Source organism: Microtus ochrogaster, chromosome 17 (genome assembly GCF_000317375.1).
Source record: "Microtus ochrogaster isolate Prairie Vole_2 chromosome 17, MicOch1.0, whole genome shotgun sequence".
Lineage (NCBI taxonomy): Eukaryota > Metazoa > Chordata > Mammalia > Rodentia > Cricetidae > Microtus > Microtus ochrogaster.
This window is the reverse complement of record NC_022019.1, coordinates 12,760,312-12,775,248: the sequence shown is the minus strand read 5'-3', so window position 1 is coordinate 12,775,248 and position 14,937 is coordinate 12,760,312. Positions and strand designations below refer to the sequence as shown.

At 43.8% G+C, this 14,937-nt stretch overlaps 1 protein-coding gene across 1 annotated transcript in view; it reads right to left on the bottom strand.

Annotated features, from left to right (window-relative positions):
- Elp3 (elongator acetyltransferase complex subunit 3) overlaps positions 1-12,703 on the bottom strand; it is a 65,906-nt gene extending 53,203 nt beyond the window's left edge. Inside the window, exons 1-3 of the mRNA XM_005355507.2 lie at positions 12,421-12,703; positions 8,053-8,152; positions 1,314-1,452 (exon numbers count right to left, since the gene is read on the bottom strand). Of these exons, the coding sequence (XP_005355564.1) occupies positions 1,314-1,452; positions 8,053-8,152; positions 12,421-12,559 (378 nt within the window). The 5' untranslated portion in view covers positions 12,560-12,703. The remainder of the gene's footprint in view (positions 1-1,313; positions 1,453-8,052; positions 8,153-12,420) is intronic.
- Between the last annotated feature and the right edge of the window lie 2,234 nt (positions 12,704-14,937).

Sequence of the window (14,937 nt, the reverse complement as noted above, 5' to 3'; positions counted from 1 at the left end):
GCATCAAATTTGAAAGCACATTGCATGTAAAAATTGTGGGGTTCAACTGTCCACAAATATCAGAATCCAGAAGAGCAAGTCACTAAAGTAGCCAACACAGGCACTGGAAATGTCATGTCCTGATCCAGACAGCATACCAAACACACCGGGTCATACGATGAACATGGACTTCAACTCTGGAACCCCTTTCCAATGAACCCTAATCCTGACCCTGCCCATTTCCCCTGACCTCTCACACTCAGCGATCCTAGAGCCTCAATCCCAATTCAGCCCATAATGCTTTACAGAGATCAGGACAAGAGTTCCCAACACAGCCTTACGTTTCTGAACTGCTATGCAGGCCGGACCTGGACTAACTTTCTAGAAACTTGTCCTGCTCACATCAGGACCCTGTACAGGCACCTGAAATGGTTTCTTGTTATCTGGTTTCTTTGCCAGATGTACGTGACTGTTTACAAGCTAATCCTAAACAAGGTCCCTAGTTGTCTCAGATGAACTCAGTATGAGTTCAAAGGTCAGTGTGGTTTCTACAGTGAGACTGTCTCAAAAAGAAAATCATCAGTCAAGTGAACTCTGAGTTTCTGCCCATCTGTGGCACTCTCTGCCTGCACCCTTCACGCCCCTCCCACCTCTGTGATCTCTTTCCTATTCCTTTCTTGTTCCCAACACTGAGCCCGACCCCTCCCCCATAATCCAAGCATACTCACAGGTCAGGAAAGCACCATGCTTTCTGCTGGGGCTCCCTTTTGCTGTGGGGACCCATATCTCTGCACACTCACGCACTCCCTATTGGAGATTTACTCCATAATCATCACATATAAAACTATCCTGCTGAGGCTGGAGAGATGGCTCAGCGGTTCAGAGCACTGGCTGCCCTTCCAGAGGAGCTGGGTTCAAGTCCCAGCACGCATGTGGCAGCTCATGGCTGACTGTAACCCCAGCTCCAAGAGATCTGACAGCCTCACACATACATGCAGGCAAAACATCAATACACATACAATAAAAATAAATTAAAAAGCGAAACAAAAGAAAAGAAAACCCTACCCTGCACCATGATATGATTTTTAGAAGTACCAACTGGAAGCTATCAGCAATAAGAGGGTCAGTAACAGTTGTTATAGTGTTAAGTGACCGAGCCTCAATCTTTAAAGACACTACAAAAACTGCTTTAAGCATATTGGCTGGCTTCCTTTCCCTTTCAGCATCGCTGCATCCCTCTTCACTCGAGCACACAGAACGACAGACTTCAGGAGTCTGAGCTCCCCATCCCACCTCGCCATCACCACCACCAGTTCTCCAGCTCAGCCACTTACCCCACTGGCAGTCCTGATGGGTTTGGCCCTTAACTTCGGAATCAGGGCCTTTCGATAGTGAGGAGGGACCGCAGCGATGATGTCCACCAGGCGGGGCTGGGACGAAAGGCCATACTTGGAAGCTGTCTTGGTTTTCACTCTGAAACCCAAGCATTTAGAGTTATCAAGATCACAGCACTTCAGGCACAAGTTACTGACAGAATGATGTGTACACATAACATCTGGCCCTGCTCTACCCTTCACAGGGGGCAAGAGCGGCTTAACAACCTATACACTAAGGAAACAAAGGTCAAAATCTGTTAGTAAGCACCCTGCTTTCCTTTAACCCTAAACACTAGGAAGTAAAGCAGGACTGTGGGCCCAGGATAATGGCATAGTGAAGGTCTCTTTCCAAACCTTTCCACCCTAAACAACTACTCTGAGCTAACTACCTTTTCAGCCTCACTGTTGACATTTGGGACTGTGTGTAGACTTTGCCATGTGTCCCCAGGAAGAAATCACCCCAATCAAGAACTACTTCCTTGGATAAAATATAATATATAAAAGCAACAACAAATCAAACCAGAATACAAATTCTAGAATCTACCTTACCTATTAAAAAACAAAACAAAACAATTCTGTCTCCTCCTACCTATGACCCTATTTATAACCCCAAGAGAATCTTCTGTTCAAATAATTACTTTAATTCCTAAACCCCTCTTCCATTTGTCTTGCTATACCCAGGTTAGCTTCAGACTCAAAATTCTCCCTCTGCCCCTGAATGCTGAGATTACAGATGCGTGGTGTATCCAGCTTATCCCTTTATCTTCTCTACAATTTGACCAGCTTTGCTTTTCTTTGTGCCCACTAGCCAAATCCTACCGGTGGCATTGTCTTCTAATTGATCCACCTAGACAAAATCTGTGGGCTGCTCACAATGTTTTCAGCTAACTGAATAGCTAGCACGCACAGGCAACTATCCACATATGTGGTATGTCAGATGTAAGCCACAGTCCTTTCTTGTGATGTGTTGTGGCTAAGGCCACACACATACACCACAGGCAAGGGCTGCTTCCTGAATATAGGAAGGGACTTTAACATGTGCTGGGGAAATTAGGGAAGACAGACCAGAGAAGCGCTCAGGTCTCAGGCAGTAGACACAGGGATGTCACTCTAAGACATTGTAGGAAAAGCTTTAGACTAGAACGCTTTCAGAGTCACAAGAGGACAATTATGACTCACTTATTCCTTTAGCAAATGCTTTCTAAGCACAGTGTTCAAAGGAAAAGGTTGGGTACAGCCACCTTAAGAAACGGAGAACTGGTCTACAAGAGGTCATGGATGTGGTGATTACATGACATAGTGGGGAGAACCCTTTCTCTGTGAACATATATAAAGAGCAAATGCAGTAAAGAAAATAAGGAGCAGATATGAAGGACCACTCAATCGAGAGTGTACCAAAGACCAAGGTGAACATGAATGTGTGGTAGAGATGGCTGGGAGTAGATAAGGGCACCAGACAAAGTGCTTCCAAGCAGACAGGAGAAAATGGGATGTGAGGTGATGGTGCAAAGGAACAAATGGGCTTTGGTTCCAAATCGCCATCTGTCAAGGATTACTCCCCGCTGGATGACTTACCACCTCCACCTCTCAGATCACCTGTCTGTCAGTGAGGATGACACCTGCACCCAGCCCATACTGCTTTCATTTGGTTTTTAACTTTGTTTTTTCTTCTTTTTTTAGTTTTTCGAGACAGGGTTTCTCTGTCCTGGAACTAGCTCTTGTAGAGCAGGCTGGCCTAGAACTCACAAAGATCGGCCTGCCTCTGCCTCCCGAGTGCTGGGATTAAAGGCGTGTGCCACCACCGCCCAGCCAAGTTTGTTTTTTCAATACGTATGTGCGTGCCTGTGTTCATGTGTCACTGCGGCAGTGTAGAGGTCAGAGGACAGCTTTTGGGAGTTGGTTTCCTCCATCCCCTACACTTTCACCTCCTAGACCATCTTGCTGGCCCCTTGTGTGGCTGATTTTATGCCAATTTGACATAGGCTAGAGTCATCTGAGAAGAGGGAATCCCAGCTGAGAAATGCCTCCAATAAGATTGGGCCGTAGGCAATCCTGTAGGATAGTTTTTTTTTTTTTTCTCTTTTTGTTTTTTTGGGACAAGGTTTCTCTGTAGCTTTTGTGGAGTAGTTTCTTAATTAGTGTTTAAGATGGCTGTACCTAACCTCTTCTACCATTTGCTAAAGGAATAAATGAGTTTTAATTGTCCTTTTTTGGCTATGAAAGTATACTATTCTATAGTTTTTCCTCCAGCTAATTAAGGGTAATGCTGCCTCTCGGCTGATGATCCGGTTCAATAATAAAGCAGGCTGAACACACCATGGGGAGCAAGCCAGTAAGCAGCACCTTCTTTGGCCACTGCATCAGTTCCTGCCTCTAGGTTCCTGCTTTGAGTTCCTGTCCTGACTTCCCTCAGTGATAGAGCTTGACCTGAGAGTTGAAAAAAAATGAAAGAAACCCTTTCCTCCAAAGGTTGCTTTTGGTCATGGTATTTCATCATAGCAACAGTAACCCAAACCAAGAAATTAGTAGCAGGAAGTGGGGTATTGCTGTGACAGACCTGATCATGTTGTTTTGGTAGGACTGTGGAAGGACTTGGAACTTTGGCCTTGAAAAGCCACTGAGAAGTTAAGAGCTCAGTGGACTGTTTTGTAGGAGCGTAGAAGATAAGCACACTGAGAGCAATGCAGAATATGGAGGCCTGGCTTGCGAAGTTTCATAGGGTAGTCAAGACTCTACCTGGCCATTTGTGTGACAAATATGTGGTGTCTAGTGGAAAACTCAGCTATGAATAACAAGAGACCAGAATCACTAAATTAAACCTTTGTTTTGTTGGAGCAATGGATGCTGGTTGGCTGGGGCTGAAGAACCAGCTGTGATTAAGAAGAGACCAGCATCACTGAGGTTAAGTCTACCAGGAAGTGTTTCCCCAGAGTTAGCACATGCAAACTGTGTTCAAAGGTGGCCAAGGTCGGGGCTGGAGAGATGGCTCAGTGGTTAAGAGCATTGCCTGCTCTTCCAAATGTCCTGAGTTCAATTCCCGGCAACCACATGGTGGCTCACAACCATCTGTAAAGAGGTCTGGTGCCCTCTTCCGACCTGCAGACATGCACACAGACAGAATATTGTATACATAATAAATAAATAATTTTTTTTTTTAAAAAAGGTGGCCAAGGTTGTACTTTGTGCTGGCAGTCAAACCTGGTCATGTGTATCCCAAGTAGTACACGTTTTGAAGCCATGAAACAATCGTAGAAAGCAATTGAGGCTTGGCACTATGAGAGGTCAGTGGTAAAGGTATACCCAGCATAGTAGTGGAAACCCCAGGATTGAAGGGGCCATGAAAAAGCTGAGGCTTGGCACCACGAAGAGAGCCCAGGAAAGGCTACTGGTTAAAGTTCAGCCCAGTTGTAGAAGATCTCAACATTTTTTTTTAATATTCATTTATTATGTATACAATATTCTGTCCGTATATATGCCTGAAGGCCAGAAGAGGGCACCAGACGCCATTACAGATGGTTGTGAGCCACCATGTGGTTGCTGGGAATTGAACTCAGGACCTTTGGAAGAGCAGGCAATGCTCTTAACCTCTGAGCCATCTCTCCAGCCCAAGACCTCAACATTTCAAAGATCCCAGTACCATGAGGTGATCACCAAGAACAGCAGAAGCCGTAGAGTGGAGCCAGCCAGACCCTAGAAGGCGAGCTGTGTGTGTTGCAGAGGGTGGAGCTAGAGAAGGGGACCAAGTACCCCGGAGGAGCACAGAAGGTCATGAGTGAATCCCAGACATTGGACATTGAATTATTTACATTATTCAGATTGGGACTGTGCCTTGGTTCTTCCCTCTTGAAATAAAAAAGTATTTAACTTAATTTTGATTTCTACAGGAGCCCATAGTTGAAAGACTTGAACTTTTAAAAGGGATTTTAGATTTTTAAGAATGAACTTTTAATCTGCTTGAATTGTAAAGATGGTGGAACTTTAAAGTTATTTATGTTTTATAGTGTGATATTAGTATTAATGTGCCATCTGAGGGATAAATGAGAAAGAAAAGGTTCTAAGTAAAAAGTGTAGGCAATCTCCGTTTACAGAAAAGTGTTGTGCTTATGTGTCAAGCTGACAAGCAAGATGTGACTGTCTCGCCGCAAAAGGTACCGAACCATGTGGCTAACATGGACAAGAATAATGGGCTAATATAGGTTATAAGAGTTAATAAGAAGCTTGAGCTAATGGGCCAATCAGTTTATAATTAATGTAGATCTCTGTGTGATTTCTTTGGGGACTAAAAGGCTGTGGGACCTGGTGGGACAGAAAACGTCAGTCAACAGAATGGTGCCCACATGGACAGCTGCAGCCACATAAAGCCTGAGAGAGCCCGGGAAGTAAATCTAGACAGAAAAGAATAGAGTTAAGCACGGCTTATTGATAGCAGCATTTTCCTGGGTGTGCTCTGCTTGCTTGAGGCAAGCGCTATCATTTAAGAGAGGCTTCCTGACTCAGTTTTAGCTGCAAAACCTTGCAGCTCTTTTAAGAGGTCCTGCCACAAAACACTTGAATGGTGTTGATGACTGACTGCAAATTTTTTGGTGGTGGCAGGGACCTTGAAATACTGTAAAGTTGTGGTAATAAACAATAGCTATGGCTGGTACCTCTACCATGAGGTTGAAATCTCATAAAGCTAAGGAATGGGCTGGATCCAGCCACCAAAGCCACGACTTTAATCCTAGCCATATCATTTAGCAAATTAAAGACTCATGTAGTTAGAAAAAGAGAGATGCTGTAAAGATAGTTTCAGAAGAAAAAGCCTCTAAACAGTTTAGTGTGTTTAAAAACAAATATAGGCTTGGGAGAGAAAAGAAAAAAGGTTAAAGTCCTTAAAATAAAAAAGAAAGAGTAGTTGGGTGTGGTGGCACACACCTTTAATCCCAACACTTGGGAGGCAGAGGCAGGTGGGTCTCTGTGGGTTCAAGGACAAAGTTCAAGGTCTACAGAGTGAGTTCCAGGACAAAGATACACAGTGAAAACCTGTCTCAAAAAGCCAAAAATTAAAAATAAAAGACATAAAGTTTAAAATAAAGCCACATAAAGATGGAAAACACACAGAGAATCTGGATACTGTATGTTATTATGTTCTCTTTGAATTGTTTGAATGCTGAGGAAGGAACAACAGCTGCTAAAAGATATTTGCTTATAAATGCTGCTGAATTAATCCAAGATAGGTATTTTGTAAATGCCTTGACTTCAAAATTGAAGTAAAAAACGATATGTTACTTTGGAAAAGAGGTTTTGCTTTTGTTTCTACAGGAAATGAGAGGCTGTAGATTTATTTCGGGTTAAGAAAAATAAGGTTTTATCAAGGATGACCCCCTGAGAAATCTCCGAAAGGAGTGGATGGCCCAGATGTCTGAGTTCAACACCCAAGACTGCTGGCTGAGATGATCAAGCCTCACAGGATATTCCAGTCAGGACTTGATCATAATTCTAAATTTTCTTTAGGTCACCATAAGATTATCAGCACCCCCAACCAGGAGGAGGTAGCCTGAAAAACTAAGCCCACATTCCCCAAAAATGGACTATGGATATTTTCCTTTGTTTAGAATGTTGGTTACAAGTTGTTATGGATAATGGTACAGAGAAAAGCTAAACAAAGGATATTAGATTCGGAGTTCTTGTTCTTTAAAAATAAAATGCTGATTGGCCAGTAGCCAAGAGGAAGTATAGGCGGGGCGACCATGCAGGAAGTAGAGGTGGGACAATGAGAACAGAAGAATTCTGGGAAAAAGGATTCTGAAGTCTGCAGCTGTGATCCAGACACAGAGCAAGCAAGATGTGACTGTCTCGCTGAAAAAGGTACTGAGCCACATGGCTAACATGGACAAGAATAATGGGCTAATATAAGTTATAAGAGTTAATAAGAAGCTTGAGCTAATGGGCCAATTAGTTTATAATTAGAGAGAGAGAGAGAAATGGTCTATAAGTTTGAGCTATAGGCAAGCCTGTCAGGCATTTACTGATGGGGGAGGGTCCAGCTTATTTTGGGTGGTACCACCCCTGGGCTGATGGCCTGGGTTCTATAAGAAAGGTGGAGCAAGTCATGGGAAGCAAACCAGTAAGCAGCACTCCACTATGGTCTCTACATCAGTTCCTGCCTCCGGGTTCCTGCCCTGTTTGAGTTTCTGCCTGCCCTGATTTCTCTCAGTGACAGATGGTACCTAGAAGTGTAAGCCAAATAAACCCTTTCCTCCCCAAGCTGCTTTGGTAATGGTGTTTCTTCACAGCAATAATAACTCAAACTAAGACACCCCTCATCAAGTTCCTGAGAGGATTAACTCAGCCATTACCTGCACTGCCCTTGTACCAGTGCCTGAGATACTGGGAGTACCCCATAAAGATGGAGGCAATTAGATTAGGAGGCTCGGACACAGCTTACTTATTGTGAAGGACATGATAAGACAAGGAAGAAATCTCCGATTCTTAATGGCTACACAGAAAACAGGTAGCACAGGATCAGTTAACACAACACTCCCACTTGGCATAGCGGGGCATGCTGGTAATTCCAGTACTTGGAAGGAAAAGGCAAGAGGAATGGCTTGAGTGTGAGGAGATCTTGGGCTTCAAAGTGAGGCCATGTATAAGTTAGACAGACAGCCTGTTACTTAAGAACAAAACTGCAAGATTGCCCACTTATAGCTGCACTTACTTATTGAGATCGATGTCTCTCCCGTGTTCATGGGCATCAATCAGCTGCTTGATAACATCTCCTATAGTCAACAGCATCAGCTCAGCAGGGCTGAGATCTCCTGTAAAGATTTTAACAGCAGCAAAAGTCTCATCAACATTTTTTACGTTTATTTATCTATTCGCATATATGTACATATGTAACACATGTATACACATGGGCATGCGCATGCAATAAAGTATGGAGGATGGGAGTTGGTTCTTTCCTTACACTGCATGGGTTCTTGGCTTATCAGGCTTGGTGGAAAGTGGCCTTACCACAGAGCCATCTTGCCAGCCCTCAGTAAAGATTTAACAATCTTACTTAGTAATCTTCCTTCCAAAATCATCTCAAGAACAGCTCAGGGGCATCTAATTCTAAAATAATTTAAAACATGCCAAACACATACCTCAAGAGGAGGAGACACTAAATCTGTATTGTTCACAATCTGAACATCTTTTGTATTTTCAATTAATGCGCCTCTCAAAAACAAATAAACCAAAAAACAAAACAACAATAACAACAAAAAACCAAACCAACATTATCTGTAAGTGGGAAAAGCTCCTTTTAGAAGCCCAGGACTGAGAGGATATCACAGACAGATACAGGAAAGAGGAAAGATAAATGCAGGAACAATCATGTACGGAAAGAACCTACGAGTGCAGGAAGGGGCCAGAGTAACTGAGTGTCTAGCCCTTCACTGCAGAGAGGCAATGATGAACACCGTAAGCCCACAGAGAACACTGAGATGCACTAACTCAATCTCAGACAGAGTGAGGGAAACAGAGCAGGAACTTGCCTGTCCCAGAATGCACTAACTCAACCTGAAGAGACTCAGGAGAAAGGACAGGACCACCTGCCCATTCCACAAAGATGTACTGAAAGGGCCTTTGGCTGTCTTCTCATTATACAGTTCAGGCTGACTTGAATTTGCTATTGGTTCAAGCAGGACTTGAACCTATGATTTTTCTGCTTCAGTGCTGAAATTATACTGCATGGACTACCTTGTCTGGCCTATAGAAAGATCTAGCCGCATTTCTAAAACACCATCTGTAGACTTTCATGGCCCTGTCTAGGCAGCCCCTCTTTCATCCACAGAAACAGGAGATGCTGCTGCATGTCCTATCATCTTACAGCCACACTGTCACAAATGGCTCAGCCAAACCAGAATAATCTCCGCTCTTTTTCTTAAGGGTCAGTGGAGCCTATCTTTTACCAGCTGATAAGAATGGTGTGATGTTTTAGCTTGGGTGATGGCAAAAACCATGCCTTCTGCCTGCTGGTGTAAAATAAAGAAGTGATCATAGAAGTGTGGCTAAGGAGGCCATGGAATTTACGGAGACCTTTCATCCAGTCCCATCTGAAACTCACTATCACACTGGAAAGCTGGTATTGCTATCCCATTTTATAGATGTTAAAAAATAGATCAAGCAGGGTTAAATCCCAGGTCCCTGTCTTCTCACCATAGTGTGCACTGTGTACCACACTGACTTAATGAGGCAAAGCTACAGACAAAACAACAAGAGAAAAGTCCACGTGCAGTCAAAGAGTAAATGCTTCCCCAGCACTTCTCAATTCTACAAAGGTGGCCCAGAGGCCGTGTACCAGAGGTGGACTTGGGGTGTGGGGTGAACACAGATGACATAGCATCCTGTCAGCTTGTACAGCCATATTCTCATACCCCCATCTGACTTCACTGAGAGGGCAGGAAGCTGTGTAGTGAGAAGTTTTACTCTTTTGGCTTTCTGTGGGGGCCTTTCACTCAGCTCCCAAATAAATCACACACGGAGGCTTATTCTTAGTTATGACTGGCTGGCCTTAGCTTGGCTTGTTTCTTGTCAGCTTTTCTTAATTAAATTATCCCATCTACCATCTGGGATTTCCTTTTCTTTCTTCTGTATAACTTCCTTTCACTCTTACTCAGTGGCTAGATATCTGGCCCCTGAAGACCTCCTCCCCTTGTTCTCTCTTCTCCTCCTCATTTCTCAGCCCCGCCTATCTGTGCTCCTGCCTCACTATTGGCTGTTCAGCTCTTTACCAGGACCTTCGGGTGTTTTAGAGAGGCAAAGAACCACAGTTTCACAGAGTTAAACAAATGCAGCATAAACAAAAGCAACACACCTTAAAATAATATTCCCCAACAAGGCTGGGCTGGTAACCCAAAGATGTGTAAAACTTCCGGGAAACAAAGAGGATGGAACAGCGCCAGACATTACAACTACCTGTTCTGGTGAAAGGAGACCTATCTAACTTGAACACAGACTGCCTGAACAGGGTTCAATAAACACACAGGACACTGGCCACTATGCTAAGGCATAAAAGGTGTTAACAACGCTCTAACTTAAGAAATGAAAGCAGTTTTTAAAGAAAGAGAGGTTATCAGTATAAACAAAAGGGGGAAAAAAGATACAATCAATTTGGATTCTAAACAAAAGCCTTTTGAACAGTACATTAAAAATCCACATATGTAAAGACCTGAGTTCGAATCCCAGCACCCATGTTAAAAGCTAGGCATAGCGACATTAATACTTATAAACCTAGGATGTGTGAAAGAGAGAACCAGAAAAGACTATGGCAAGATTGCTGGCGCTTGCTGGTTGCCAGCCTAACTCCAAGTTTAGTGGACAGATCGTGTCTCAAGGGGTAGGGTGGAGTGTGACAGAACAGAACATTAGAACTCCTCCTCTGACCTGCGCTCCCACATACATAAGTGCAAACACCACACATCTCTACCCATACAAAACAACAACAACAACAAAATAAAACCTACAAGACGCAAAGAAAACCTTTAAGCTGACAGGCAGCAGACCTGACCCAACAGACAAATCTCAGAAGACAGATGCAAGAGTTGAATAAATAAAGGACACGAAAGCAAAAATGGTAGAGGGAATGACAGCAAGTAAACAAATTTAAGAGGTGATTTCAAAATAAGAACTAAAATTAGAAAACAACTTTCCTCAAGACCCTGCAATACCACTTTTGGTTATATATCCAAAGGATGCTCAAGCGTACCACAAAGACATGTGCTCAACTATGTTCACAGCAGCATTGTTTGTCATAGTCAGAACCTGGAAACAACCTAAATGCCCCTCAATCGAAAAATGGATAAGGAAAACGTGGTACATTTACACAATGGAGCACTAGACAGCGGAAAAAAACAATGACATCTTGACATTGCGGGCAAACGGATGGATCTAGAAAACATCATATTGAGTGAGGTAAGCCAGACCCAGAAAAACAAGTATCAAATGTACTCACTCATAAGTGGCTTTTAGACATAAAGAAAAACCAACCTGCAGTCCATAATCCCAGAGAACCTAGACAACAATGAGGACCCTAAGAGAGACATACATGGATCTAATCTACATGGGAAATAGAAAAAGACAAGATCTCCTGAGTAAACTGGGAGCAGGGGACCTTGGGATAGGGCAGAAGGGGAGGGGAGAAAAGGGAAGGGGAGAGGAGAAAAATATATAGCTCAATAAAAACAATTTTAAAAAAACAACACAAGAACAAAATAAAAACTAAGGTGTTGGTGACTGTTAAAGCCAAAAGAGTAAAGTTGTGTGGCCTGATCACCTCAGAAGGAACAAGTTATAACGCGGCAAGATCAAATCAATCTAGTGCATGTTGTGTTTGGTGCGACAAGAATACAGGCCATGCTGTTTGGAAGGGAAATTCCAGTTAATGCCAAGAAGCAGTGACCAACAACACACTTAGTTTTCATTTGATGCCAGGGGGGTCAAGGGCTCACCATGACCAGTCGGCTCCACACATTAAGTATAAATTTAGACGACACAACTTCAAAATGGCTGGGTAAAGGTTCAGTTCCCAGCTATTGTTCTGACAGCAGACAAGCATTATCAGAACAACGGCTCAAGATGGTCTGCAGAGCTAGGAGTGGAATCTATTACAAATACTAAAAAAAAATGTTTTTTTCCTTTCTTTTCTTTTTCTTTCTTTCTTTTTTTTTTTTTAATGACCTCATTCTGTTGAAAAACCTGCACAACATTGCTCCAGGCCACTCCGGGGGTAAAACAAAAGGGAGCAAGTCCACGTAAAGCTGTTGCGCAAACTGCGTGGATAATTCCTACTTTAAGGAAGGGCCGACGCCTTTCCTACTTTAAGATTTAAAAACCAAACCAACCAAATAAACACGTCCAATCAGTCGCCACAAATGAAACTGCGACGCCTTAAATCCACTCCCCACCTTAACGCCTCTGAGACCTATCTTGGAATAACGGTACCATCCACCCAGCTACACAAAAGACACCAAACAGCCCCTTCCAAAGAGGAAGAGAGGAGAGGCTGTTGGACACAAAGCACACAGATAAAGATAGGCCAGCCGACCCCAGGGCGCGGGGGTCCTCAGGGAGGAGAAGTCCTTGGACGTGTGGGGTTCATCCAGGTCTTGCGGGTCATCCATTGCCGCCTCCCTTTCCCCCTCGTCCCGCTTTGTCTTTTTGGCACCTTTCCTCTTCTGCTTCATCAGTACGCGTTGTAGGGGGACGGCGCCACGTTACCGTAGCTCGGACTGCGGAGGAGCCGAGCAGCCGTAAAGCAACCCGGGACTGTCGTGAAAGCACAGCGATTGTACCAGAAAGCTCTTCCCAGAAGGCGGCGCGGAGCCCCGCCCTGTCGGGTGGCGGCTCGCAGCTCACTCTGACTGGGAGGGGCGGTGCGTTGCGTTCTGATTCTGTGGGAGGATGGAGAATTATTTTGGAACAGCCAGCTAGCCCTGGCTGGTACCGACCGGACAGTTTATTTAAAGCAGCTGCTCTGAGAAGCTGGGACGAGTGTGAGGTGTAACCTGAGTTCTTAAAGCAAAAGCCTGGGCTCTGACAATTTCCTCAAGTGATGCCGCGACACGTGTCACCAGCAGAGCCAACCATGTTGGGAAGACGAACAGATAAAGGAGACCAATGACCCCCCCCCCCCCATCCACACCCAAGCCTGTCTTTTAGGGGTGTTGATATAAGCGTTAGTTTTTAAAGGTTATGGAAGAAATGAGGGCAGGAACCACGAGGTATGCTTTGTTTAAACAATCCTGGAGAAGGTGTGCTCTGGTTGATCAGTGTCTCAGTTCTGCTTTGCAAGGTGGTCAAAGTCTTTATTGCTGATGTCCCTCCAGGAGATCCAAGATAATCACTTACTGCCCCAGGGCACTGCTAATGGCCCTTAGATGGTCAGGAGTCTGCCCTTTGAGGCTCTGTTTTCTCTGGAGTCAAGGTGACTGCAGGTTTAGGACTACGTTTTGTTTTTGTGCCTTCAGCCAGAGTAAAGGAGACAAATAGACACAGAATGAAGACAGAAAACAGGCGGTTATCCTGCACTTAGTTACTTGTGGGCTCAAGTGGGGATTCAATGCTTGTTTTCTTGTCTTTGTTTTTTTTCCTCCAAAGGAGTGTGGGAAGTGCCTGTTTCAAGAATGCAGATGTGCCGGGCGGTGGTGGCGCACGCCTTTAATCCCAGCACTCGGGAGGCAGAGGCAGGCGAATCTCTGTGAGTTCGAGACCAGCCTGGTCTACAGAGCTAGTTCCAGGACAGGCTCCAAAGCCACAGAGAAACCCTATCTCGAAAAACCAAAAAAAATAAAATAAAATAAAATAAAATAAAAAGAATGCAGATGTGAGTGGTCCTTGCAAGGAGGTTTAGGAACTCAGGTGCAGCACACAAAGACTGGATAGAAATCCCACACACCATGAGGTTCAAACTTCACTGTGGTGAAAGCTATGCTCTAGTTTTCCTGAAAGACACTAGGCAAGAAGAAAATATCAACTTGATCTTGCAAGCTCTGCAGTCTATAGCTTCCCTGAGTCTCAGATAAATGACACGACACATCTTTCTTGATAACTGTTCCGAAAACACTAGGTGAGACACCGTGATCAAAATTATACAACATCTGGAGGTAGGACTTGGAATAACTTTCTTGAAACTCTTTCATGATCTCCTCTGTCCATGGACCAGATATTAAGAATCCTTCAAATTAATAAAGGCTTGGATGTGATGTTTCCAATTCCTTACTTCCCACTAGAGTTGAGGTAGCTCTGTTTTTGGTGCTACCATGACACTGAAACTGTTCTGGTCAATATTGAATTTTTTTTCAGTGTACCAAATTATCTTAATAGCACCTTCCTGTCAATAAAAATAAATTAGCTTCCCTGAAAATATTTTAGGACAAGGATCCCCACTCTAGAGTTTTCTATTATTATTTTTTTCAGTCTCTTGTAGATACCTGTCTCATGTCAAGATACTGGTCTTCTTCAGAAGTCACTTGACCCTGACTCTTTCTAATGATTCCCCAGAGTTCCATGGTTTTAATTATCATCTCTCTGCTCTCAGATTTATCATCCAACCCCCAGCCTCTTCTCTATCTGTCATCTTGTTAGAGTTTGATGTCAATAACATGTATAAAACAGGAATCTGCTCTGGCTCTGTGCTGGCCAGTGTTATGTCAACTTGACACACAAACTAAAGTTATGAGGGAATGTCAATTGAGAAAATGCCTCCATAAGATCTGGCTGTAACGTATTTTCTTAATTAGTGACTGATGGGAAAGGCCGAGCCCATTGTGGGTGGTGCCATCTCTGGACTGGTGGTCTTGGGTTCTAAGAAAGGGGGTTGAGTAAGCCCTGAGAAGCAAGCCAGTAAGCAGTACTCTCCATGGCTTCTGCACCAACTCTTGCCTCCAGGTCTCTGCCCTGTTTGAGTTCCTGATCTGTCTTCCTTTGGAGATGAACTATGATGTGAAAATATAAGGCAAAGCAACCCTTTCCTCCCCAGCTTGCTTTTGGTCATGATGTTTCATCTCAGCAATAGAAAGTCTAAGATAGACTCCAGTGTCATCAAGGTGTGGAAACCAAATAA